This window comes from Canis lupus, chromosome 33 (genome assembly GCF_011100685.1).
Source record: "Canis lupus familiaris isolate Mischka breed German Shepherd chromosome 33, alternate assembly UU_Cfam_GSD_1.0, whole genome shotgun sequence".
Classification (NCBI taxonomy): Eukaryota; Metazoa; Chordata; class Mammalia; order Carnivora; family Canidae; genus Canis; species Canis lupus.
This window is the reverse complement of record NC_049254.1, coordinates 29,613,937-29,641,173: the sequence shown is the minus strand read 5'-3', so window position 1 is coordinate 29,641,173 and position 27,237 is coordinate 29,613,937. Positions and strand designations below refer to the sequence as shown.

General features: G+C 37.2%; 1 protein-coding gene and 1 non-coding gene across 2 annotated transcripts; one reads left to right on the top strand and one right to left on the bottom strand.

Moving 5' to 3' along the window:
- The first annotated feature begins 141 nt into the window (after positions 1–141).
- FYTTD1 (forty-two-three domain containing 1) lies at positions 142–26,805 on the top strand. Its single transcript, NM_001251944.1, has 9 exons — positions 142–312; positions 4,299–4,427; positions 15,174–15,322; positions 19,981–20,093; positions 21,206–21,302; positions 21,713–21,774; positions 23,246–23,320; positions 24,824–24,950; positions 26,618–26,805. The coding sequence occupies exons 1-9, from the start codon at positions 207–209 to the stop codon at positions 26,714–26,716; spliced, it is 957 nt and encodes a 318-aa protein (NP_001238873.1). The 5' UTR covers positions 142–206; the 3' UTR covers positions 26,717–26,805.
- On the bottom strand, positions 13,890–13,996 carry LOC119867384. The gene has a single exon (XR_005383464.1). It is a non-coding gene; the product is annotated as a U6 spliceosomal RNA (small nuclear RNA).
- Positions 26,806–27,237: the final 432 nt, after the last annotated feature.

Below are 27,237 nucleotides of genomic sequence, written 5' to 3'. Positions count from 1 at the left end.
GCCGCCGCCTCCGCAGCCCCCCCGCCCCGCCCCGCCGCCGCCGCCGCCGCCGCCGCCGCCGCCGCCGCGGGTGGGAGCGCGAGAGCGCCGGCCGCGCGCGTGCGCCGTGCGTGCCTCGGTGCAGCCCGTCTGCGTGCGTGAGTGGGAGGCGGCAGGCTCGGCGTCTGGCCTTCTCCGCCGCCGGCCCCCGCGCGACGCCCCCAGCCATGAACCGGTTTGGTACCCGGTTGGTGGGAGCTACGGCCACGCCGCCGCCGCCGCCGCCGAAAGCCCGCAGCAATGAAAACCTGGACAAAATCGATATGTCTCTGGGTACGGCGCCGAGTGGGACCGAGCGGGGGGGGCGAGCGCCGCGGGCCGCGGGGGCAGGGGCGGTTGGCGGCGGGGGCGCGGGGGGGCCCGGGGGGCCCGGGGGGCGGGGCGGGGCGGCGGCCGGGGGCGGGGTGGGGGCGGGGGCGCCCCCTCCTTCCTCCCCTCCCCCACCCCCCGCGGGCCGCCCCGGCTCTTTGTGAGGCGCAGTCGGCGGGCTCCGCTCCCAGCGTGGTCTCCGGGGCGTGTGCGGAGGCCCCGCCGCCCCGGGCCCCGACGTCGGCGAAGCGGGGAAGCGGCAGAAGCCACCGGAGAGGCCGACGCGCGAGGTGGGGCGGCCGGGCGGGGACCCCGTGAGGCGCGGGACGGCGCGGCTCCCCTCAGGCCGGGTCGCCGCCCGGAAAGCCCGTCGCTTGGGCGTCGCGATGCGGGTCGCGGCCCTCAGAGGCGGTCCTGCGCGCGCTGTGGCCCGTCGTGCTTCGGGCCGGTGTCGGGGGAGCCCCGACGGGCGCCCGCGGAGCTTCGCGTGTGCGCGGCCCCTCCGCCGCGGGGTCAGTCAAGGGTCAAGGACTCCCGGGGCCGCGAACTGAGCAAATGCTCAGGACGAAGGCGTTGGGCCTCCAGCCTGCCTCGCTGCTGCTGCTGCTGCTGCTGCTGCTGCTGGTAGTGGTCCGGGTGGCCCAGCGGTTAGCGCCGCCTTCGGCCCGGGGCGGGACCCTGGAGACCCGGGATCGGGTCCCGCGTCGGGCTCCCTGCACGGAGCCTGCCGCTCCCTCTTCCTCTGCCTGTGTCTCCGCCCCTCTCTCTGTGTATGTCTCTCATGAATAAACAAAATCTTAAAAAAAAAAACAAAAACAAAAAACCAGGGAGTCTCCTCAGCTAAGGCCAAGGAGACTAAGAAGGAACGTGCGCTGAGCGCTTACGACCTGGCAGGCACCAAGCCGGTACGTGCCCAGCCTCCTGGTAACTGCGGTACGTGCTCCTCGTGCTCCTCGCGGTCAGAGCCTGGGATCCCGCGCCACACTGCCCTCAGGTCGGATCCTTTGCCCCTTACTGGCCGCGTGGTCACAGGCGAATTATTTCTCAGCGCTTCGTGACCCACAGTCACAGCGCTCATCTGCCTCCGACAGGTGCTGCCGTGAGTCCACAGGCCTGCATAGCTGCGTAGGAAAGCGCCCGGTAGACCTAGAAAGAAGCATCGTATTTCCATGCGCACACTATAGAAGCTATGGTGGTGGTTCCTGTTGTACAAAACCTGAGACGGAGAGAAAGAACTTGGCCCAAATCATACAAGTAAAAAAAAAAAAAAAAAACAAAAAAAACCTGTAGGTGTTGCCGGAAGTGTCAAACGTGTATTAATCATAGCCGAGACCTTAAGTTTCTAGGTTTTTTTCTATGTATTTTGTTTGGTGGTTAGGATGTTCAAGTGAAGAAAATGGAGGGATAATTCTCTTTGAAGGCAGAAACGAAATGCTATGGTAGTTAAGATAGACCCTGTTCTCTTTTCTCTCCTCGGAGAATATACAGCATTCTTTGAGGTTCCTTTTTTTTTTTTTTCTAAAAAAAGAAATGGGAAGAAGAAATGGTACCTATTTTTTTTTCCCTAATGTTTTTTTAGTAGTCTCTACACCCGACCTGCAGCTTGAACTTATAACCAACCCTGAGATGGAGAGTCTTAACGCTCTTCCGACTGAGTCAGCCTGGCACCCTAAGATGATGCCTATTTTAAATAATTATTACGCTTTGTGAATAGTCCGTTTTATCAGGTCGGCAGAGGTTTAGAATCTGATTTTTAAGTTTTGACAGTATGATTTATATGAATGTTGATATAGAATATCTACCAGTTATCAAGATCTGGTCTCATTGTGGCTGTTTCTTTTTCTTTTTCCTTTTTTTTTTATTTTTTTTTATTTTAGCCATTCTGACAGGTGTGATGTGACTCAGTTTCTTAATTTGAAAACGGGCATTATACTATCTTACAGAATTGTTGTGAGAATTAAATGAACACTTGTGAGAACAAGGCTTCTCAGTTACTACTGTTTATATTACTATATATATACCCCTAGTGTCATGGAAGAAACTTTTTCATAAAAGTAGCTCATCGTAATGGAATTTTTTTTTCCAATTTACATACCCTACCTCACTGAGTAGGAGAAAGCCGTTTTCTTCTTTTAGATTGGAAAAATCCACAGCTGATCATTTAACTTGAGGATTTAGATAATAACACATTTAAAAATAAAGCAAATTTATATTTTATACGCTTTGCTATTTTTAATTTTGTTATGGTTATCCCTTATAATGCTTTATTTTAAAATTGACCTGGTTAGTCAAAATTACAGTCTTTTTTTTTTAATGGTCCCCAGAAAATTTATTTTTTTGTGTACTCTCATGGCTCTGAGATTTCAGACTTGTGGTGAAGAATAAGAAAAAAAAAAGTTAAAGTAGTGTTTCTTTCTTTTTTTTTTTTTTTAAAGATTTTATTTATTTATTTATGAGAGACATACACACACAGAGAGGCAGAGACACAGGCAGAGGGAGAAGCAGGCTCCATGCAGGGAGCCCGACTGGGATTCAGTCCCAAGTCCCCAGGATCAGGCCCTGAGCCACCTGGGCTGCCCCAAAAGTAGTGTTTCAAGAGTGTTCAAAAATATTCCCTTTCTGCCCCCTGAGAATTTAACATGTTCATGTATCTGATTTCATGAAATATTTTTATTTAAAGGCAAATGTTTTTGAGTGTCTTTGAATTGGATGAATTTATGTATAGTTGAAGGACTGACCTCAAGAAGATAAAGTACTTTGGGGATATTTGAATTATTTTAATGAATATTTGTGATTAAGAGTCTTAAAAATTACCGATGGGTTAGGTAGAGTAGTAATATGTAAGGAAAGATTCCTATAATATATAATTCTCTCTTTTATTTCAGAAAAGACTAATTATATTAATATAGTTGTTAGATTCTTGTGTTTAGAGCAATTTGGAAAAAATAATTGAAGTTAATTAGTTTTGTGAGATTTTAAGTTGACCAGTTTATTTGCTTTATCAATCATCAAAATTAATATTGAAGTTGGGATGTGGACAAAGTATTTGGCTATTTCTTAGATGAATATTTTTTGGCTTCTAGTAATCTTCTTTTGACATTTGTAAATAGAAATCTGGAGTTGGTTTAGTTTCCTGATTTTCACATTGTTGTGCTGTGGTATTAGGGCAATGTGATGTTTGTAAATTACTTTGGGAGAGTTTAAAAGTGTTGAAAACAATGAGTGTAGAAGGCAGAAAGGAAGGTAGCTCTGAATATTCTGCTAGAAAAGTGAAGAACCCAATTATTTTCTTTTTATGCTATACCTTTATTATGTGCTTTTTATTTCATAGCTGCTATTTACTTGTTTCCATCAATGATTTTAAACTTACCTGAGAATAAGGACCATACTCTACTTTTGTTTGTTTTCATTACAGCATAACCTGCCACATACATTCATTGCACACAGCATATGCTCAATAAATATTTGCCGAATTGAAATGAACTTCTTTAGAAATGTACTCTTTTAGTTGAATGATTTATTATTATTATTATTATTATTTTTACTGCCTATGGTTTTATTGGAAGGTGGTCGTCTTTAAAAACTGGACACTTCTGTGATTATGGAAAGTAGATATGAGTAATTTTTGTAAATAGGCTTTTGCTTATTTATATGCATTAAAGAAATATGGTGGATAACAGAAATAGAAATCTTCATTAATTGGTAGATTTGCTTTGAGCTCTTGATTTGAGCTTTTCCTATAAAACTTTTCTTTAATGCTGAAAGTATATTGGCTGATTTGAATTTTTATCTTATTATTATCCTCTTACGAAAGTGCTTTCAAAGTAGCAAAGAAGTTAGGGATGTAAGAAATCTGTCAACTAGAAAATGAGGCTGAGTAATTAATTGAGTTATTAAGTTAAAATGAGTTAAGTTGTAAGTTAATAATCATCACATTTTGTATATCACAGATGATATCATCAAATTGAATAGAAAGGAAGGAAAGAAGCAGAATTTTCCGAGACTAAATAGAAAACTCCAGCAAAGCAGTGCCCGGCAATTCAGGATGAGAGTGCGATGGGGAATCCAACAGAATTCTGGTAATTTTTACAAGTAAACTTAAGAAAGAGCTATTATTTGTAGATTCATAGCATGCTATGTTTAGTACATACTTAAAATATGGAAGAAATATATTAGTACCCTTTGTGATTTGTATTTTCTCAGATTTTTGTTTAATCTTGAAATCTGGTAAGCATTTTCAGTTGCTTTAATTAGGTGATAACCCTGTTTTTTAAAAACATTAAGTCGGGATCCCTGGGTGGCGCAGCGGTTTGGCGCCTGCCTTTGGCCCAGGGCGCGATCTTGGAGACCCGGGATCGAATCCTACGTCGGGCTCTCAGTGCATGGAGCCTGCTTCTCCCTCTGCCTATGTCTCTGCCTCTCTCTCTCTCTCTCTCTCTCTGTGACTATCATAAAAAAAAAAAAAATTTAAAAACATTAAGTCATTTTTAAAGTTCCTTTTGTATGTAAATAGCATAAATTATATTTAGGGCTACAGTATTGTAAGGGATTTTACAAAGCAGAGGTTTTATTTCCTTTCCAGTTAGGTATTTAATAGTCTGGTGGATAATTACATAACTCCCACATGCATAAAATATATTCAATGAAAGTGCATACCACTTTACAAGACAACTCCTTTATTGGAGATAACTATTTACTAGAAAGTTTTCTTAATTGAAATTAAATTGTGCCTACCTGTTAACTCTGTAGAGTTACAGGAAGCAAACTCTCTTTTCTATATGAGAACTTTTTAAATATGTGAGACTATTCTGCATGGAAAATACTTCCAGGCTCTTTGTGTTATCATCTAGGGCTCTTAAGGATCTGTTAAATCCTCTAAAGGGAACACTCAGAATTGAGTGCCTTAGATGTGATATAATAATCTTGGAACTCTACATATACAGGTATTTTTTGGCACTTTGTGGAAGCTTATTGATTGATTTATAACCATGTTGTTCCAAAATGGATTTAAGGTGGTTACTGAACCCTATTAATTGTATATGACTCATTAATTTTTTTAGCAGTTATATCAGTGTTTTAGAATGAACCTTTGTGGGGATCCCTGGGTGGCTCAGTGGTTTGGCGCCTGCCTTTGGCCCAGGGCGCGATCCTGGAGTCCTGGGATCGAGTCCCGCGTCGGGCTCCCGGCATGGAGCCTGCTTCTCCTTCTGCCTGTGTCTCTGCTTCTCTCTCTCTCTGTGACTATCATAAATAAGTAAAAATTTAAAAAAAATAAAAAAAAAAAGAACCTTTGTTCAAATTAAAAAACTAGATCTTTTTTACACACGTAAAAAACGTTTGGTGACTTTTATCCTGTATGTTAAAAAACGTAAAAAATAATTACCAGTGGGTTCCATGATTATAATTAGTTCTATGTATATAATAGTTAATATGCCTTCATACTCTCTAAACATATCTGTAACTGAGGTTAGACTCTACAAAGAATTTTATTCTTCTCTAATAATTTTCATTTCTATTTTTTTAAAAGATTTATCTATTTGTTTTAGAAAGAGTGTGCATGTGGGAGTAGGGGGAGGGACAGCGGGAAGAATCCCAGGCCAACTCCCTGCTAAGCACAGACTGGAAGCCTCACCAGGGATTTCACCCAGGGCTCAACTCCACAACCCATGAGATCACGACCTGAGCTGAAACCAAGAATTGTACACTCAACCAAGTCACCCATGCACCCCTTCTAATAATACCTTAAACAGTGGAACCCAAGCAAGTAAATTTTGTGACAGATATTTACCTATAGCAAATGAATATTTAATTCCAATGATTTATATTTAAAAATTCCTATAGATGTTATTCAGCATACCACATTTTAAACATTTGCTTTAATTTCAGAGTTCACAGGAGCCAGAAATGTATTTGTTTATGCTAGTTCTATGTTAAATACATGATAAATGCCCTGAACTGACTAGGTTCTTAGGGTTTTTAGAGATGTGATCTTTTACTTCAAGGAATTTCTAGTAGCAGAGATAAGACAGACAACATGGAGTTGAGAAATGTCATGAAAGAAATTCCAGTAGTACCAAAGGACTTTAGATAGATTTTGTGCTAAGAAAATCAGTGGTTTAATGGATAAGGTGAAATAGGATCTGGTCCATGAAGGACCAGAAAAACTTTCTTTTTATGGGGTTTATCATCTGAGCTTTAAGATAAATGATACCTAGGGGCAGCTTAGGATCTTATAAGATTGAACTTGTGCTTGTTCTCCAGTTACATGTGACAGAGCCTAAAATAGAACATCTGCTTCTGTCACTGAATGTTCAGAGAAATAGAAGATTGTCTCAAATTCTGATTGGCTAGAAGTTCAGATTTCCACATTGTAATGTCAGTGAGAATGTTAGTTTGAGGTAAGAGAACACGTAAGATAGAGTGTTCTTGGCAGACTCTCAATAAATTGTTTTTATTTATTTTTAAGATTTTATCTTTTTAAGTAATCTTTGCACCACTTTGAGGCTTGAGATCAAGAGTGGCATCTTCTACTGATTGAGCTAGCCAGGTGCCCCCTAATCAAATATTTTTGATGGCTGAACAATTAAGTGAATAAAGTCTTGCTAATTCTCTGCCCAAAATATGATTTAGTCACTCATTAAATATATAAACAATCTAAATATTCTTAAGTGGTAGAATAGTATACAGCATCATTTCTTGAAGTGTTGTCTGGGGGTCTTGGGGAATCCCCAACACTCAAGTCCCTTTTATAGGGCAGCCCCGGTGGCACAGCGGTTTAGCGCTGCTTGCAGTCCGGGGTGTGATCCTGGAGACCCGGGATCGAGTCCCACATCCGGCTCCCTGCATGGAGTCTGCTTCTCCCTCTGCCTGTGTCTCTGCCTCTCTCTCTCTCTCTCTCTGTGTGTGTTTCTCTATGAATAAATAAATAAAATCTTTAAAAAATTACTTTTATAATAATACTAAGACATTACCTATATTTTCACTATTAGCCTCTCACAAACGTACAGTGGAAGTTTTCTAGAATCTACCTGATGTGTGGTAATTAAATTGTGGTAACAGATACGAGAATTTAGCTGTCTTCTATTAAAGCAGATACCAAAGAGATTTGCAAAATACAGAACAGTGTTGTTCTTCCTTTTAAATATTTTTGGGCTTTTTAAGGGAAAATAATTGTTATTTTTTATTAAAAATATGTTATTTGCCCTGTTGTGGGTTTATTATTGTTGTTGTTGTTTTAATGAAATCGTTTTTAAATGTTTTGTTCTTCATTTCTAGTATGATAATATCCATAAACAAACCTACAGAAACAAAAATCCTGGAGTTCTCAATAATTAGGAATATAAAGAGGTCCTGAGGCCAAAATGTTGGAGAATGATGTTTTTTTTAAAGATAGAAAAGAGGGCAGCCCTGGTGGCTCAGTGGTTTAGCGCCACCTTCAGCCCAGGGTGTGATCCCAGAGATGGGGGATCGAGTCCCACGTCAGGCTCTCTGCATGGAGCCTGCTTCTCTCTCTGCCTGTGTCTCTGCCTCTCTCTGTGTGTGTCTCTCATGAATAAATAAATAAAATCTCCAAAAAAAAAAAAGATGGGAATATTTGTAATATTACTTTGGAAAGGAGCCAGTGATCTGATTGCATTCACTTTGTGATTCAGCATTTTCCCAAAACCCCTCAAATCGTTGTGTAAGTGATCAGACTCCCAAAATTACTGAGGCAAGTCAATAAGTATATGAAATTCACAAAGAGATTGGGCTAAGATTTCAAACTAAGATGAAAATTCTCATCTTTAGTCTTAACTGTTGTCAACCTCGGTCACACCTGTGGAGCTTTTATAAAGCTAGACTGATGTTCTGGCTGCACTCTTTTTCTACTGAAGCAGAATTTGCAGAAATTAGGCCTAGGGATTTTTTTAAGCTCCATATGTGGTTCTGATACATGGCTAGGGTTAAACTACTGCTCTAGTACAGCTGAAAATGTGAAAGTTTTTTCATAGAGGTAGTAGTTGAAGTAATGAGAATGAAGATACTCTGGAAAGACAAGAGAACTTTCTAGAGGGGCTGAAATGGATGAAAACTAATAAAAGATGAGGCATCTGGTTGGCTGAGTCCATAGAGCATGCAACTCTTGATGTAAGAGTTATAAGCAGAAGCTTCACATTGGATATAGAGCTTACTTAAAAAAAAAAAGCACAAGATGAGGACTGGGTGTTATACTATATGTTGGCAAATAGAATTTAAATAATTTTTTTTTTAAATTTACTTATGATAGAGAGAGAGAGAGAGAGGCAAAGACACAGGCAGAGGGAGAAGCAGGCTCCATGCACTGGGAGCCCGATGTGGGATTCGATCCCGGGTCTCCAGGATCACGCCCTGGGCCAAAGGCAGGCACCAAACCGCTGCGCCACCCAGGGATCCCTTAAATAATTTTTTAAAAGATTTTATTTATTTACTCATAAACACAGAGAGAGGGGCAGAGACAGAGACAGAGGGAGAAGCAGGCTCCATGCAGGGAGCCCGATGTGGGACTCGATCCCGGGTCTCCAGGATCACACCCCAGGCTGCAGGCAGCACCAAACCGCTGCGCCAACAGGACTGCCCTAAATAATTTTTTAAAAGCTAAGAACTTAATGCATTAGGTGATGTCTTTAGTACGCCTTTATAATGCTTTTTAGAATATAAGGCACTTATAGAAGACCAGAATAGAGAGAATTGGAATAGTATGTATAGTTCTTTCCTTACGAAATGTGACAGTGAAAGGGTGAAAAATAGAAGCATTGCTAAAATTGAGGTACAGCTGGTAAAGTTTGTTCAAAGGTACAAAGGGAGGGAGGGGGAACGGATGATGTAAGCTTTCTAGAAAGTAGAGAAGCCACTTATAGAAATAAAAGTGGAAAGGATAATGAGTATGGGAACAATGACCTAGCAGTCAGTAGACACTTAGGAATAGAATTTTGTCTTATGCTTTTTTTTTATTCTTTTAATCAGTTTTATTTTTGTTAATGAGACTTCTCTCATGAGTCTTTCTCATCCAAGCTTAAAACTTTGGTATAATGATTCCTCCTCTCTCTTTCTCTCTCTCTTTCTTTCTTTCTTTCTTTCTTTCTTTCTTTCTTTCTTTCTTTCTTTCTTTCTTTCTTTCTTTCTATTTATTTTTATTCCTCCTCTCTCTAATCTTTCTCTTTGCTAATTTATTCATTCATTTGGAATACTTTCAAATTTCTTTGTTCCACTCCCTATCCTTTATCATGCCATGTTTGAGTACCAAAGTAGCATCTGAAATGGCCTCACTGCCTTTTTTCTCCCTCTTCCATTCAGTCTAAGATACTGCTTCTAGACTGAAGTAACTGATCATGAATTCTGTAACTCCTCGTTCCTTGTCAACTGTATTCTTTATTCCTATATAAAGTCTTCTGATTTGAGGCTACCACATCCATTTACTATTTATTCTTTTCCCTAGACTGTGCCTCAATATGCTGTGGTTACCCATGTCTTTATACTTGTAAGTTTATGTCTATCTCCCTAATCAGATTTTGTCTGTTTTACAATGCCTAGCTGAAAGCCCACTTTTTCTGTAATATTTTTTTTCTCTTTGGAAGTGTATCCTGGATTACGTTTTTTACCTTTTACTTAATTTTTATATTACAGCTTGTAAAGTGTTCCCATTTTTGGAACCACACAAACTTGCACTTAGATTGATGGCTCTGCTATTTTCTAACTGACATTTGGGTAGTTATTGTTCTTAACCTCACTTTGCTCACCTGCTAAGATGTTAGCATCAACCCCATCAAATTCTCATTTAAAATACTTAGCAAAGTATGTTAACAGAGATAGTGGTATCTATTTCATATTCAATACAAATAAAAATAGCAAGTAGTTGTAGATTTAGTTTAAAGGATTTTTTTTTTTTTAATTTTTATTTATTTATGATAGTCACACACACACACACAGAGAGGCAGAGACATAGGCAGAGGGAGAAGCAGGCTCCATGCACTGGGAGCCCGACGTGGGACTCGATCCCGGGTCTCCAGGATCATGCCCTGGGCCAAAGGCAGGCGCCAAACCACTGCGCCACCCAGGGATCCCAGATTTAGTTTAAATATACAGGTTCCCCTAATCTTTATTTGGTTTCTGGGGGCACCTGGCTGGCTCATTCAGAAGAGTATATGGCTCTTGATCTTGAGATGTCATGAGTTTGAGCCCCACATTGGATGTAGAGATTACTTAAGTAAATAAAACTTTAAAAAACCCAATAATTTTCACAATTTAAAAAGTTGTATCTATTGCTTTTTCCCCAGATTATAAAAGTAATCAGTACTGTAGGACTGAGGCAGAGTACCCAAGAAAGGAACAAACCTGGAAGGACTCCCTATGACATGGATTTGCCATTCTGATGGAACTCAGTAGGAAGCTATCTATAGGGGTGATGCAAGTTAGATTCAATGGATGATAAGTGACGCCTAAGACTACGTCTGGACAGATGCCTAGGGCCCAGATTTAAGGGATCACTCACACTCAGATTTTGTGCCCTTGATGCTTCTCTTGCTTTACCAGTCTCAGCTTGCAGGGGAGGGATAATGAGTACCAGTAGGTGTTCTGTGCCCCAGAATAAATCTTGAGGTGTATACTGGAACCTGAAAGTGAAAATCCTTTCTCGGGGTCTTTCCAGTGCCCTCTACTTAGAAAGCTTAACATTGTGCCAGCTAGTAAGAGAAATGTTCCTGTAACAAACAGGGCAGTAAAGAGTGAATTGGGAACTGAAAGGCAGTAAATTAGTAAATGGTTCAACCATTATAACAAGTTTTCCTGTCTTGTTGGGCTCTGTTCTCAAAATAGGTACATTACACAAAAGCATTCTGGAGTAAAAAGTAAGTTTAGTGAGATGGCTGATTAAAAGGTATCAATCAGGGCAGCCCGGATGGCTCAGCAGTTTAGCGCCGCCTTCAGCCCAGGGCCTGATCCTGGAGACCCGGGATCGAGTCCCACGTCAGGCTCCCTGTGTCTCTCATGAGTAAATAAAACCTTTTTTTTTTTTTTTTTAAAAAGGTATTAACTAAAAATCTCAATAGCTTTTGATAATCCCAGGAATGACCATATGAAAATAATTATTGAAAAGGAATCTTTTTTGTGATTCCTTTTTTGTGACAACTAAATCTAAAAATACGTAGTAATAAACTTAACAAGAAATGTGTAAGACTTACGTGAGGAAAAGTTTAAAGCTTTCCTGAGTCAGTTTAGTGACAAGCCTCGAATAGGTGGAAAGATATACTGTGTTCACGAATATTGTAAAGTTGTCAGTTCTTGAAAAATTAATTATAAATTTAATATTCTTTCAAAGCATCGAAGGATATTAAAACTTGACCTCAGGAAACCTACTTATGAACATGACAGTTCATGAATGGAAAAATAGCAATAGCCAAAAACACATGGAAAATGTCCATTCTCATTAGTAAACTATCGAATACATTTTTTTTTCCAAAAATCTAAGTGATAAAGATTAAAAAGAATATTCAGCATTGTCAGTGATAGAGGCACAGTGGCACCCTTTTGTTCCTGGGGATATGAATAAGTATGGTCATTCTAGAGGAGATTTTTTATAGTATAGCATTTCAATTTCTGGAAATTTGTATCTTGAAGGAATAATCATGGAAGTGAAAATAGCTCTAGAGATCTAGAGAAATGTAAATTTGACTTGCTATTTACTCTTGGTTAAACATATGTTCATATATATATATATAAAAGTTTTTTTTTTTAAGATTTTACTTATTCATGAGAGACAGAGAGAGAGGCAGAGACACAGGCAGAGAGAGAAGCAGGCTCCACGCAGGGAGCCCGACGTGGGACTCGATCCTGGGACTCTAGAATCACGCCCTGGGCTGAAGGCAGACGCTCAACCGCTGAGCCACCCAGAGATCCTTATTTTAAAGATTTTTTTTTTTTAATTTATTTATGAGAGACACAGAGAGAGAGGCAGAGAGAGACACAGGCAGAGGGAGAAGCAGGCTCCTTGCAGGGAGTCTGATATGGGACTCGATCCCGGATCTCCAGGATCATGCTCTGGGCCAAAGGCAGGCGCTAAACCGCTGAGCCCCCCAGGGATCCCCTCTTATATTTTTAGTGCATTTTACAAATACTTTGCAACTCTGTAAAATCAGAAGTAAATTTATATATACTTGGTAGTTTTTAATTGTCCAGTAGAAAAGGTAACCCTGAAAATTCCCCCTGTAAGACATTTACCAGTTTTATGTCTAAAACAGCTATAATTTAAACTTTGGTTTTTTTCTGCTACTGAATATAAAATCCAGCTTTTTGAAATTCCTTTGAAACTAGATTGGTTTCCCAGCTATGCTCTTATTAATGAATTAAATAAAAGTTTAACACACACGCACACAAAATGTTACTTATAATAGTTTAACATTAGAAGTAAGTGAAGATGATCATTTTGAGATTGGTTGGATCAAGTATGGCACATTAAAAAATAATACAATGGGGGCAGCCCGGGTGGCTCAGTGGTTTAGTGCCTGCCTTCGGCCCAGGGCCTGATCCTGGAGACCTGGGATCGAGTCCCATGTCAGGCTCCCTGCATGGAGCCTGCTTCTCCCTCTGCCTGTGTCTCTCATGAATAAATAAATAAATAAATAAATTTAAAAAAATAAAAAAATAAAAAATAATACAATGGGTGGTGGCACCTGGCTGGCTCAGTGGATAGAGCATGTGACTCTTGATCTCAGGGTTGTGAGTTCAAGCCCCTCGTTGGGCATGGAGCCTACTTGAAAAAAAAATAATAGAATGAAAAAAAGTTATAATACAATGAAAGAATATTAAAGACATGGGATAATACAATACAGCATTAATGCACACTACAGAATAGAACATAGATTATGAAACGGGGGCAGCCCGGGTTGCTCAGCTGTTTAGTGCCGCCTTTGGCACAGGGTATGATCTTGGAGACCCGAGATCAAGTCCCACATCGGGCTCCCTGCATGGAGCCTGCTTCTCCCTCTGCCTGGGTCTCTGCCTCTCTCTCTCTGTCTCTGTCTCCCATGAATAAATAAAAATTTTTTTTAATTTCTTTTTTTTTAATTTATTTATGATAGTCACACAGAGAGAGAGAGAGGCAGAGACCCAGGCAGAGGGAGAAGCAGGCTCCATGCACTGGGAGCCCGACGTGGGATTCGATCCCGGGTCTCCAGGATCGCGCCCTGGGCCAAAGGCAGGCGCTAAACTGCTGCGCCACCCAGGGATCCCCGAATAAATAAAATCTTAAAAAAGAAAAAAAAAGATTATGAAATATGGTTGCCAGGGTGATTGATTCAGTGTACCTTCTAGGCACTTGGTACTACAAAATTGTGAATTACCTCTGTGATAGTCTTTTGAATTGCTTAAAAATAGTTCAAACTAAAAATATATCCTTTTAAAATGTGTAGGAGTAAAAGAAAAGACCTGCAAGAGATAGAATGTTAGTGATTATCCCAAGATGATGGGATAATGGGTGACTTTTTTCATTTGGACTTCATATATTTCTAAGATTTTTTTTTTTTTTTTTTTTTAATATGGAACGCTTCACGAATTTGCGTGTCATCCTTGCGCAGGGGCCATGCTAATCTTCTCTGTATCGTTCCAATTTTAGTATATGTGCTGCCGAAGCGAGCACTATTTCTAAGATTTCTGCAGTGAACATGTTTGTTTTTTCATGATTAGAAAATATTTTAAAAATACGGGCGCCTGGGTGGCTCAGTCTTGTTAGCGTCTGCCTTCAGCTCAGGTCATGATCCCAGAGTCCTGGGATAGAACTCCATGTCTGGCTCCCTGCGCAGGGGGAAGCTTGCTTCTCCCTCTCCCTCTGCCTGCTGCTCCCCCTGCTTGTGTATGCACAGACTCTCTCTCTGTCAAATAAATAAATAAAATCTATAAAAAAAAATAAAAACAAAATATTTAAATAGATTAAGACACACAGTGAAAAGGCAAAAGTCAGGTTATTTCATGTGCCACAGAGATTAAAATACATTCATTAGAGTTCAAGGGGTCTTTAATGACAACAGTTTAAATACAGTAGAAATGAAAATAAACCAAATTGCAACATACTAAGTAAATGGGACTTGAGATAGTAACCCACTCAAGGTCATTGTCATTCAATAGAAATGTGAGCCACATATGAATAATATATTTTATTTGACCCAATATATCCAAAACAATGCTGTATATAATTAATAAAGTTATTAATGAAATATTGTACTTTTTTATTACATCTTAGTTCACTCTAGTCATATTTCAAGTATTGAGTAACTGCATGTTATTAGTGGATACCACATTGTACAGGAAAATTTCTTCAATGAGAAAGTAATGCAAGAGAGGATAGCCACAGGGGAAACATGAGAATCTTGTAGTCCTTTGCAGTCCATTATAGGAACAGAACCCTTGCTGGTGCAGTTTATTGTCTCTTTAAAAATGAAATATTAGAGGTGCTTGAGTGGCTCAATGGTTGAGCATCTGCCTTCCACTCAGGTTGTGATCCTGGGGTCCTAGGATCAGTTCCCACATTGGGCTCCCCACAGGGGGAGCCTGCTTCTCCCTCTGCCTGTGTCTCTGCCTCTCTTTGTGTGTCTCATAAAGAAATAAATAAAATCTTTAAAAGATAAAATTTAAAAATTACATACATAACTTCAAAAGAAATACATGTAAATAATGCAATATTATATGATAAAAAAGATTATATAAATAAATGAAAAATAAACCACTCATACTTTCCACCCTGCTTAAGAAATAGAATACCTGTGTGCCTTTCAGTTGCATTTTTAGATTGATTTTTTTTTTTTTTAAACCTTCTACAGGTTTTGGCAAGAATAGTCTGAGCCGTAGAGGAAGGGTAATGCCTGGAAAGAGACGTCCTTATGGAGTTATCACTGGCCTTGCAGCTAGGAAAGCAACTGGAATTCGAAAAGGAATTAGTCCTATGAATCGACCACCTCTTAGTGATAAGGTAGGATGATGGTTTAACCCTGCATCAGATACGCTTTTCCTTTACTTGTACTAATATTTCCATGAATGAGTAGGATATTTTCATTGGGAGAGAATTTTATTTGAACGTTTTGATTTTTTTTTTAATGTGCTTTACATCTTATATAAAAAATAAAAATCATGTCTTTCATGAAGAATACCTAAATTTCCACATTCTTATATAAAATTTGTGTAAAATTTTTTTATAGGTTCCTGATTTCCTTTACCTGTGTGTGTTTTTGTATATACAATTTCTAATAGGTTTTTGAGGTATAATTTTATAGTACAGAATTCATCATATAGTACAGAATTCATCTATAGTACAGAATTCGCTGTACAATTCAGCGAATTTTAGAAAATTTAGAGTTGTATTATTTAATTAGAAAATTAGAGTTGTGGGATGCCTGGGTGGCTCAGCAGTTGAGCGCCTGCCTTTGGGCCAGGGCATGATCCTGGAGACTTAGGATCGAGTCCCGCATCAGACTCCCTGCATGGAGCCTGCTTCTCCCTCTGCCTGTGTCTCTGCCTCTCTCTCTCTCTCTCTCATGAGTAAATAAATAAAAATCTTTTAAAAAAAATGAAGAAAATTAGAGTTGTATTTAGAGTTGTAGTCTCATTCATTCATAAATCATACCTCATCATATACCTTAGGCAACCCACCCATGTACTTTCTGTAGATTTTCTATAAATTTGCCTTTTTTACACATTCCTTATAAATGGAATCATAGATAATATGTGGTCTGGTGTTTAGTTATGGTGTTTTTCAGGTTCATCATGTAGTATGGATCGGTACTTGATTCTGTTTTTAATCATTGTTTAATATTGCATTATATAGGTACACCATATTTTGTTTATTCATTTACCAGTTGCTGGACATTTCAGTTATTTTCACTTTTTGTATATTATAAATAATGTTGATGTGATGAATGTATATAGGCACTCAACTGCTGAGCCACCCAGGCGTCCCTCCTTAAATTATTTTTAATATACATATTTTGGTTAAGAGTCACAACTATCTTAGGTTCTATAACTTTTCAGTTCTTTTATTTTTAAGATTTTATTTATTCATGAGAGACACAGAGAGAGAGAGAGAGAGGCAGAGACACAGGTACAGGGAGAAGCAGGTTCCATGCAAGGCGCCTGACATTTGACTTGATCCCAGGTCTCCAGGATCAGGCCCTGCGCTGAAGGTGGCGTTAAACTGGTGAGCCACTCGGGGTGCCCCCGATCTAGTAAAAAATATATATTTTTTAAAGATTTTATTTATTTATTCATAGACACACACACAGAGAGAGAGGCAGAGACACAGACAGAGGGAGAAGCAGGCTCCGTGCAGGGAGCCTGATGTGGGACTTGATCCCGGGTCTCCAGGATCACACCCCAGGCTGCAGGCTGCGCCAAACCACTGCGCCACCGGGGCTGCCCAAAGATTTTATTTTATTTTTAAAGATTTATTATTTATGATAGAGGCAGAGTAGTAAAATTTTTAAATTACCACATGTGTTAGTCTTTTGAGTTGTTTGAAAACAGTGAAAATTAAAAATATTAATTAAAATGCTAAGAATGTACTGAATAGTAAGATCCATTTATTCAAGTTGAATGATTTTGGCAAAGGTAAGGTTTGAAAAGTGCTGTTTCTTAAAATCTTTTCCTCAGCCTGAATACATATTAATAATCTGATTTGGACAAAATATAGTACTTGTGAAGCAGATTATTTTCCAGCAAATTAGAAACCTATTTACATATAAATAACTCATTATCTTTTTGTATTCATTAAACAAGTTATTGGAATAACTTAATTGGCCTTGGATTGTTACATGTACTTAAAAATTTTACATCTTAAAAAAAAAATTCTGACCATGATTAGATGTTGTTACTTTTTCTCTCACTTTCCATAGTTGATGTGAATTAGTGAGATTTTATTTCAATAAAAATACACATTTTTTTGTTTTGTTTTTTTTACCTGTAAAGTGAATGAATGGGAAAGATAGCACACTCGTATATATAACTAGTATTTACTGAGAGTAAGTGGCTGTACTAACGGGAATGGTTGACTTCAGGAATGAATTTTTGGTTGTTATTGTTGAGAGTCAGTTTTAAATATCTGTCAAGTAAAAGTTGTGTTTAGGTGGGGTTTTTTTTTAATATTTTAATTATTCATGAGAGACACAGAGAGAGGGGCAGAGACACAGGCAGAGGGAGAAGCAGGCTCCATGCAGGGAGCCCTACGTGGGACTGGATCCCGGGTCTCCAGGATCACGCCCTGGGTTGAAGGCAGTGCCCAACCATGGCCAGCCGGGCTGCCCGGTTTTTTTTTTTTTTTTTTAATATTTTATTTATTTATTCATGAGAGACACACAGAGAGAAGCAGAGACTTAGGCAGAGAGAGAAGCAGGCCCATAGAACTTTTAACTTAACTTTGGTAATACTAAACTATTTATAATACTTCTGTGAATTAAAAAAATTGTGTTGTTGCTGCTGTGTGTGTGTATATATATATATATATATATATATATATATATATATGTATGTATAGCAGTTATTTTCCACTAATGGGTAGTTTTAATTGTTTTTCTGATTTTAATAATATAAATGTCTTCATACTATGGAATTCTATAGAGCAGTAAAGGAATAAATTAATCTGTAAGACAGCATGGATGCACCTCAACACATCATGCTAAGCAAAAGGAAAACACAACACTGTGTCTTGTGTGATTCCATTTATTTGAAATTGTAGAAAACACTAAACTGTAGTGACAGATAGTCATTGCCTGGGATGGGAGTCGGGTCAGGGAAGGGAATGAACTCCAAAGGGGTACAGGGAAATGTTTTAGTGTGAGGGCACTTTTTCTATATCTTGATTATAATGTGTTTACATGATCATATGTAATTACTCAAATTCATCAAATTGTAAATTTAATGTATATATTAAATTAGTGTTTAATATAATTTAAATTTAACATATTTAACATATAAAAATGTATATATTAAATAATGTCTTAGTAACATTAACATAAAAATTAAATACCTTAGGTTTTTCCACTTAACAATTTTTTATATATTTTTTTATATTATTGTAAAAGAAAAACTTATCTTTATACTTTTAAAAACACATTGATACATATTTACAAACCTTAGATCCATGGAATGCGTTCAGCATGTATTAGCGGATTATTATTCTAGTCTATGTTTTCATCATTTAACTAACGTGATTGGGTACCCACTATGTGCTAGATGCAAGGAATTCTACAGTAACTCAGTTGAAAATCCCTCATGGGGGCTGCCCCGGTGGCTCAGCGGTTTAGCGCCACCTTCAGCCCAGGGCCTGATCCTGGAGACAAGGGATCAAGTCCCACGTTGGGCTCCCTGCATGGAGCCTGCTTCTCCCTCTGCTTGTGTCTCTGCCTCTCTCTCTCTCTCTCCTCTCTGTGTATTCTCATGAATAAATAAATAAAATCTTAAAAAAGGAAAAGAAAAGAAAATCACTCATGGAAAACTGAGATAAACATCAAATAATCACACAAATAATAGTATAGTTACGTGGAAGTACTTTGAAGGAAAAAAAACATTGACAGCAATATAGAGAGAACTTACATTTACCTATATGATAATATTTGGTGTTACTATTAAAGACAAAACACAAAGCTTGGAATGGGGTTTAGTCTAATTTCATGGCATTTCCCCTATACTCGTTTTTTTAAGATTTTATTTATTTATTCATGAGAGAGACAGAGAGCAAGGCAGAAACATAGGCAGAGGGAGAAGGCAGGCTTTCTTACAGGGAGCCTGATGCAGGACTTGATCCCAGGACCCCAGGATCACGCCCTGAGCCTAAGGCAGATACTCAACCACTGAGCCACCCAGGCATCCCACCCTTGTATTCTTGATGTCCTTTGTCCCTGTTTTTACATTTACTTCTTTTCCAAATGTTCATGAAAATGAAGACTTAAAATTTTTATATATTTTAGTCAATTGATGTTTATGAAATTCTTCTCACATGCTTAAAAAAATACAAAATAATCTACATTAAGTTTAAGATATGGTTTATATTGCCAAGAACTTTTGAAAAAGCTTCATGGAAAATTTGGAAATCTGAATTAGGCTTTAATTGCTGGAGGGAGGAGGAGGAGACATTTCATATGCTTATTTTCTTGAATCCTTTTTTCTCTATAACATTACTCAGGCTTCTTTGCTATCATAACCTCCTTTTTCTCACACATTTGTTTTGGAGCTTGGCCCTCTTATTCCTTCATTTAGCAATCAAAAATCGTGTATATAAGTAATTAGGGAAATGATCCCCTAATTTACATTTCTGGTTTCCTGATTCTTCTTTTGAGTTCGAGTTCCAGGGCCATCTTTCCCCATAATCTGTGCATTCCTTAGAGCACCTCAAACTGAACAATCCAAAATAGAAAAATTCAGTTTTCTATTTGAATTCTCCTTTTGTTGGAAATATTTTAAGTATGATGTGGTTGCTGTCTTTTCTGGAAACACTTAGGTCATTTTAGCTTCTCTGTTTCTCCAACATGCACTATCTAAGAAGTCTCTGTCCATTCTGTTTCAAAAATGTGTACTGTAGTAGGGGATATAACAAAAAGCAATCTGATTAATAACAGAAGGATATTTTTTGTCTTCTGAAAGAATATAGAACGATATTTTCCAGCATTAAAAAGGAAGGCCAACCTTCTGAGACAAAACGAAGTACAGAGAAAAGCAGTCGCAGTTCTCAAGAGACCTAACCAGTTAAATAGAAAGTAAGTCACCAAATATGATAATGCTGTGCTATCCTGGATAAATAAAGATACACTTCTTGCACTAAGTGATCAAATGAATGTATTTGTATTGGTTATTTTCAAGACAGATATCTGGGATGTCTATATGATCATCGAACATGGAAGTATTCAGTAATGGCTTTCTTCTTTTTTTTGTTTTTTGGCTTTCTTATTCCTTAAACCCAGTATTACTGATGAATTTAACAAATGATAAACTTTAAAAAAATCATCAGTTTGCTTCTTTATCTGTTTACATACAGAATAAAATTACAAAAGGTGATTATTTAGGTAAAGCAACCTCTGCAGGAATTATTCAAAATTGGGAATTCTGAAAGCTAAAATTGTTATTCAGTCTCAGTGATTTAATAGAACAGTATATTTGTGGAAAAAGCAAACTATAAAGAATTAAGCTTAATTTTTTTTAAAGATTTTTATTTATTCATGAGAGACACAGAGAGAGGGGCAGAGACACAGGCAGAGAGAGAAGCAGGCTCCATGCAGGGAACTGAGTGTGGGACTCGATCTTGGGACGGCAGAATCACACCCTGGGCTGAAGGGAGGCACTCAACTGCTGAGCCACTCAGGTGTCCCTAAGGTGAATTTTTTAAAGTAATCTCTATGTCCAATCTATATGTGGGGCTCCTATAAATATATATGGTTTCAGAGTGAGGATGGAAGAGAAAACCATCGATATTATTCAGCAGTTTGGCTATGATATGCCTGTTTGATTTTCTTTATCCTAAACCTGTAAATAAATCTATATATGTATGTTTTTCATCAAATTTAGAAAATAGCATTAAAAATGTTATTTTTATTATCTTCAGAAAAGATCTTGTTGGAATATTAGAGAGTTGAATATTTGGACAATAAATTAGTTCAGCATTAATTAGGTTGTTATGTAGTATGCTACAGAAAGATATTTATAAGTAGAATCTCAATAGCTTTGTGTAAATAAGAAAATAATTCAGAGTCTTTATTTAGTGTATCTTAAATGTCCAGCCTATAAATTAACTATTTTTGCTTATATTTTCTAATAATGTTTGAAAGTTGTTAAATGGCTGAGACTATTCATGATATGTGTGTTTTTGTTGCAGAAATAACATTCCAGCCAATTTTACCAGGAGTGGAAATAAATTAAGTCATCAGAAAGATACTCGTCAGGCAACTTTTCTTTTCAGAAGAGGCCTAAAGGTATAAAAAAAACCCTTGTTGGTGGTTTACTTTTATCTTGAACATCTACCTTTAGTAGTAATCCTCAATCATAGGCATGGCCCATGGTTGAGGTAGGGGTTAGATTTGTGATATGGAGACTATGACATTAGATTAGTTCTTTATGTTATTTATTTTTTCTATTCTCTCTTGTTGCCATTAATAGCAACATCTTATGAGTTTAACATATTACTTATGAATAAATTTGTTTTACTACTTTTTCTGATATAGGAACCCCAACAAAGAGGTATTAACCAGAATAGACATATGCCTCTCTTGCATTCATACACACACACCACACTGGGTTATAAAGTTACAGAGCCAGGATCGCTTTTTGGATTCAAATCTTCTGCTTTCTGTGGGATCTACTGCCTTTTTTTTTTCCCCTTCAGGTTCAGGCCCAGTTGAACACAGAACAACTGCTAGATGATGTAGTAGCAAAGAGAACTCGTCAGTAAGTCTCAATTTGTTTTTCAAGATGTCATTTCAAAATTCCCAGAATTTAAAAAAAAAAAAATTCCCAGAATACTAGCAACCCACATTAATACGTACTCTGGTCCAGAAGGAATTAATGAGACCCAAAGTATATTAACCCTTGAGCCTGAAATAAATTCATTTTGTTTTTTTCCCCAAAAACCCTTTGCATTTTCACATGTCATTGTGTTAGAAATTTTAGCAACAAATACATCACTCTATTTAAAAAAAAAAATTAATGGCCTTTTCCATTTTAATGAAATCTTTATTTCTATAACTGCTTTTATATAAGTCAACCTATTCAGGGAATAAATAGAAGAAAACACAATAGAACTTTTAGAAAACTTGTAAATCCTTAATAACAATAGGATGTTTTTCTTTTTCACATATTCTTTTTTCCCCAACTCCATAAAAGTTTTTTAAAACTACATTTTTTGTTAGAATTGCACCTCTGACATGTGAGGTGTAACATTGTAATTCCATCAATATGATCAGGTTTTGAGATTAAATTATTTAAAATATGGCAACTTTTTGGAAAACAAAATGTATAAAACATGGTATTGGTACAGATATGATCCCAGCTATAATTGAACAGAGTTTAAGAAACTATTTTGAACTTGACATTGACAGTATTCTTTTGCATGAGTGTCATGACATTGGAAGTCGTAAGGAAAGAAATAATCATAAGCTATCTGCTTTTGCAATGAACAGTGTTTATACAATTGTGATAATATAAATGCTCTTTGTCTTGAACTTTTGAGAATCAACCTATGGGGGGGAAAGCACATACTACTTAATTTGGTTAACAAATATGGTGAAAATGTCAGATTTTGAGTAATGTGAATATAAAAGCTGATAAAAAGTGAGAAGTACAAAGTGAAAGAAGAGGTGAAAGGAAGGAATTAGAAGTATTCTCTTTTCATACAAAGTCAGGATAGGGGGATTATGTCAAAGATTGAAAGAAAGATTTAAAAGACTAAAAGATTTAAGTATAATTAAAGTTATAGTGGAAGTAAAATAGTGAAATAGCTATCAAAATGTTTAGAGGTGGGAGGGAAACTAGAGGATAGTGTGATGAACTAAAACATCATAGTAAAATATTACATACATGTCTTATATAGTGAACTAGCAAGCAGTAAAAGCAGGAAAGGTTAAAAGTGGTGCCATTGGGGAGCAGGAAGGTGGGGGAGAATAGTGGTGACTGTTAGTTTTCATTAGAAGCCTTTCTGTATTATTTAATTTACATGTGTTACACTGAAAAATACTTAATAAATTCAAGTGTCTAGTTCCTATACCCAAGATGCTAATTAATTATATTGTTGTGGAGCTTAGTATTTTTTTTAAAGCAAGAGAAAGTAATGGCTACTTTAAAATGTATGTTTTTATGTGGAATACACTAGATGATTTATGAACTTCCATTTCTAGTGAAGTTTTTGGTTTTTTGAAACTAGATGGCGAACTTCCACCACAAATGGAGGAATTTTGACTGTCTCTATTGACAATCCTGGAGCAGTGCAGTGCCCAGTGTAAGTCCTTTTTTTATTGTGCAGAAATTATAACCTCTCAGTATAATTGGTAATAGAAAAGCATTGGACTTCTGCTTATGATGTCCAAGTTAAGATAAACTAAGACAAAGATCAAAGTAATACTTGTAGTACAAAGTGGAAATAGTATAGTATAAAGTAAAAGTTCTCTTAATTCCTGGTTCTATAGCTCCAAGGTAGCCACTTTTAACAATTTCATGTTTTTATTTGAAAAAAAAAAATTGGTACATGTATACTAATTATATACACTTATTATTTTTTTTATGTATAATGATAAATGAGGGAAGCAGGTATATATATACGTATATGTATGTGTATATATATATATATATATATATATATATATATATACACCTGCTGCTTTCTCCTCTACCCCCCCCCCCCCCCCCCCCGTATATTTTGGACATCTCTACTTTTCAGTAATACAGATCTACCTTCTTTCTATTTTTTTTCTTTTTATTTTTTTAAAGATTTTATTTATTCATGAGACACACAGAGAGAGGGGCAGAGACACAGGCAGAGGGAGAAGCAGGCTCCCCGCAGGGAGCCCGATGCGGTACTTGATCCCAGGACTCCAGGATCATATCTTGAGCCAGAAGGCAGACCCTTAACCACTGAGCCACCCAGGCATCCCTCTACTTTCTTTTTAAAGGCCTCCTAGTGTGTTCTTTTATCGGAATGACCTTAATTTAGTTAACTATTCCATTATGTATTGCATTTTAAACTTTCTAGGTTTGTGTAGTTTTTGATCTCTTCAGGCATTTTAATAAATGAACAAAACATAGGATAAGTCTCTAATCATTCTAAATTATTGAAAAGTTTATAGGTTTACTTAAAAAAGGTATTCTTTGAGTGATTATAAATTTTCATCTCTAGTCAAGAACCAGGTACGATATTACCCCCGTGTCTGTGATTTTACTTTCCATGGTTTCAGTTACCCAGTCAACTGTGCTCTGGAAACAGATGGTCCTCCTTCTGATGTATTGTCAGAAGGTCAGTAGTAGCCTAACAACTACATCACAATTCCTACATCATTCACTTCACTTCATCTCATGTAGGCATTTTATAATGTTACATGGTAAGTATAATATATTTTGAGAGAGGAAGGGAGAGAGACCACATTCACATAACTTTTATTTCAATATTCTGTCACAGTTGTTCTGTTTTACTATTAGTTATTGTTAATCTCACACCATTCCTAATTTGTAAATTAAACTTTATAATTTAAAGGTATATATGTATAGGAAAAAACTATATAGTATTTGTAAGGGTTCAGTACTATCTGCCGTTTCAGGTATGGTATCTACTGGTTGAGTAGGGGCCAGTCCATGGATAAGGGGGGGACTGTTGTACTTTTTTTGACACAGTGTAGCCCTAATACTTTGGAACATGTGTAGAAGTCAAGATCTTATTGTACCAAATGATTTATTTTTCTTCTTTTGATTATCAAGCTTGTCTGATTTCATTTTTATTTTTTTATACTAGAACTCAGAAACCACGGTTAACTCGTACTGCTGTACCCTCATTCTTGACAAAACGGGAGCAATCTGATGTAAAGAAAGTTCCTAAAGGTGTCCCCCTACAATTTGACATAAATAGTGTTGGAAAACAGGTAAATTTTTTTTTTTTAATTTCTTTGGGCCATTCGTTGAGAGTATTTTTAAAAAGTGTGTAATGAATTAAATACAGTGTTCTAAGTCTCCTGAACCGTAGGAAACCACTGATCAATCTGCTTTGTTTCTATAGATAAGCCTATTATGGACATTTCATATGAATAAAATCATACAATATATGATCTTTTGTGACTGACTTCTTTCACTTAACATAGTGTTTTCAAGGTTCATCCATAGTGCATGATCTTTTTATCACTGAATAATGTTCTATCATATGAATGTACCATATTTTATTCATTCATTAGTTGATATTTTGGTTTGGGCTGTTCCCAGTCTGTGGCTATTGTGAATAATGCTCATCTGCACATTCATGTACATGTTTTTTTGTGTGAGTATATGTTTCCATTTCCCCTGGGTAAAAACCTACAAGTGGAATTGCTAGGTCATATCAACTGCCAGACTTGTTTTCCAAAGTGGCTGCAGTATTTACATTCCTTCCAGCATGTATGAGACTTCTAAATTTCTCCACATTCTCATCTATACTTGTTATTCTCTGTCATTTGATTATAACTATGCAATTCATTGTGAAGTGGTATGTCTCACTGTGTTTTTTTTTTTTTTTTTCACTGTGGTTTTTTATATTAACTTTGTGTCTTATGACCTTGCTAAAATTTACCTATTTTTGGTAATTTTGTAGGTTCCTTAGCATTTTCCTTATAAACAATCCTGTCATCCTCCAAATTTTTTTCCAGTCTTTAAAACTTAATTCTTTTTTTTTTTTCTTTACTGTAATGGCTAGAACCTTCAGCACAGTGTTAAATAGAAACAGAGCATGGTATGCTTGCCTTGTTCTCAAGTGTGAAAAGAAAGCATTAAATGTTTCATCATTGAATATGATGTTAGCAGTAGGTTTTTAGTAGATTCTCTATATCAGTTTGAGGGAGTTCCCTTTATTCATAATTGAGAATTTGTATCATGAGTTGATGTTGGATTTTGTCAAATGCTTTTTTTGGTATCCATTGATGTAAGAATGTGTGGAATTGGAAATATGAAATATGGACAGAAATTAGACCAAATTTGTTTTACTTCTTTTTATTTTGTCATGGTTGCTTTACTTTCACAAAGGGTGAAGTATAATTTGGGTGTGCTTTCTGTTGTTAATTAAAAACCAGATTTTGATTTGAGTTTGATTTGAATTTCCCTGAGGAACTCACACAAATCCAAAAACTCAGAGAAATTCAAGAAAATTGTTATAAATGTTCACGTGTAAATAATGATTATGTTTATCAAAGACCTCACTAGAATTTGTGGCAATGTTTGTAGAGCCTAAAAATAATTCAAATAGAGAAACTCCTGCATGTATGACTTGTGGACATGTTTTATATAGTATATAAGTAGGCATTTGTAGTGGTTAGGAGGTAGAGATTGTGAATCAGACCATCAGGTTGAAATTCTGGAGCTCTAAGTAGGTAAATTAACTATAACTTCTCTAAACTTCACTAAATTTACCTATTTCGTATGGTTTTTGTTAGAGTTAAGTGAGTTCATATGCTTAAATGTTTAGGAAATATTGCTGTTACTTTGAATTACCATGATCACATTATTGTTCTTAAGGAAATAACGGCTAACAGTCAAGTTGTTAATTTTTTTGTTTTGTTTTCTCTAGACAGGGATGACTTTGAATGAGCGATTTGGGATCCTGAAGGAACAAAGAGCCACTCTCACGTTCAACAAAGGAGGAAGCCGTTTTGTAACCGTGGGATAGATCCCATGTCAAAGGGACTTTTGAGTGATGACTCTGTTTTAAAAGTTGAATTGCTTGAAGAGTTCATCACAGAAATTCAAGAAACTTTATTTCCGAATATTCACAAGGCTAAATCTTATTTTTATTTTTGAAGTTGTTTTCGTTGTTTTTTTTTAAACATGTATAAATAATGCCCTGAAAGAATAACAGGGAATATACCTATCTGTTCTTAAGATTCCATGGTTGGCCCAGACAGAAAAATTCTCTATTTGACTTCTTTGGTTCCTCATGAAGCAGAAAGAAGACACAAAGATAGAAATTGATTATTTTTATGTAGTGGTATTTAGGATCTCATCACTTTTGCCTGTGTTTTACACTTTGCCATGGTAAATCTTGGTCTTCAGAGATATGAGTAGGTCCCTTTGTTGTTGTCACCTATCCTTTAATAAGTGTGGATGTAATAAGTGCGGTTGACTTTTCTTCATTAGAGTTATTAAAAAATCACTAGAATTCCAGTTTTGAGTTTTGAGATTTATGGGAAT

What these genes read in the sequence shown, in the direction of transcription:
- FYTTD1 (NM_001251944.1), top strand. Translation starts at nt 207, where the DNA reads ATGAACCGGTTTGGTACCCGGTTGGTGGGAGCTACGGCCACGCCGCCG. An exon ending in GACCACCTCTTAGTGATAAG is followed by an intron (nt 15,323 to 19,980) that starts GTAGGATGATGG and finishes GTCTTCTGAAAG; the next exon opens with AATATAGAACGATATTTTCC. An exon ending in CCTAACCAGTTAAATAGAAA is followed by an intron (nt 20,094 to 21,205) that starts GTAAGTCACCAA and finishes TTTTTGTTGCAG; the next exon opens with AAATAACATTCCAGCCAATT.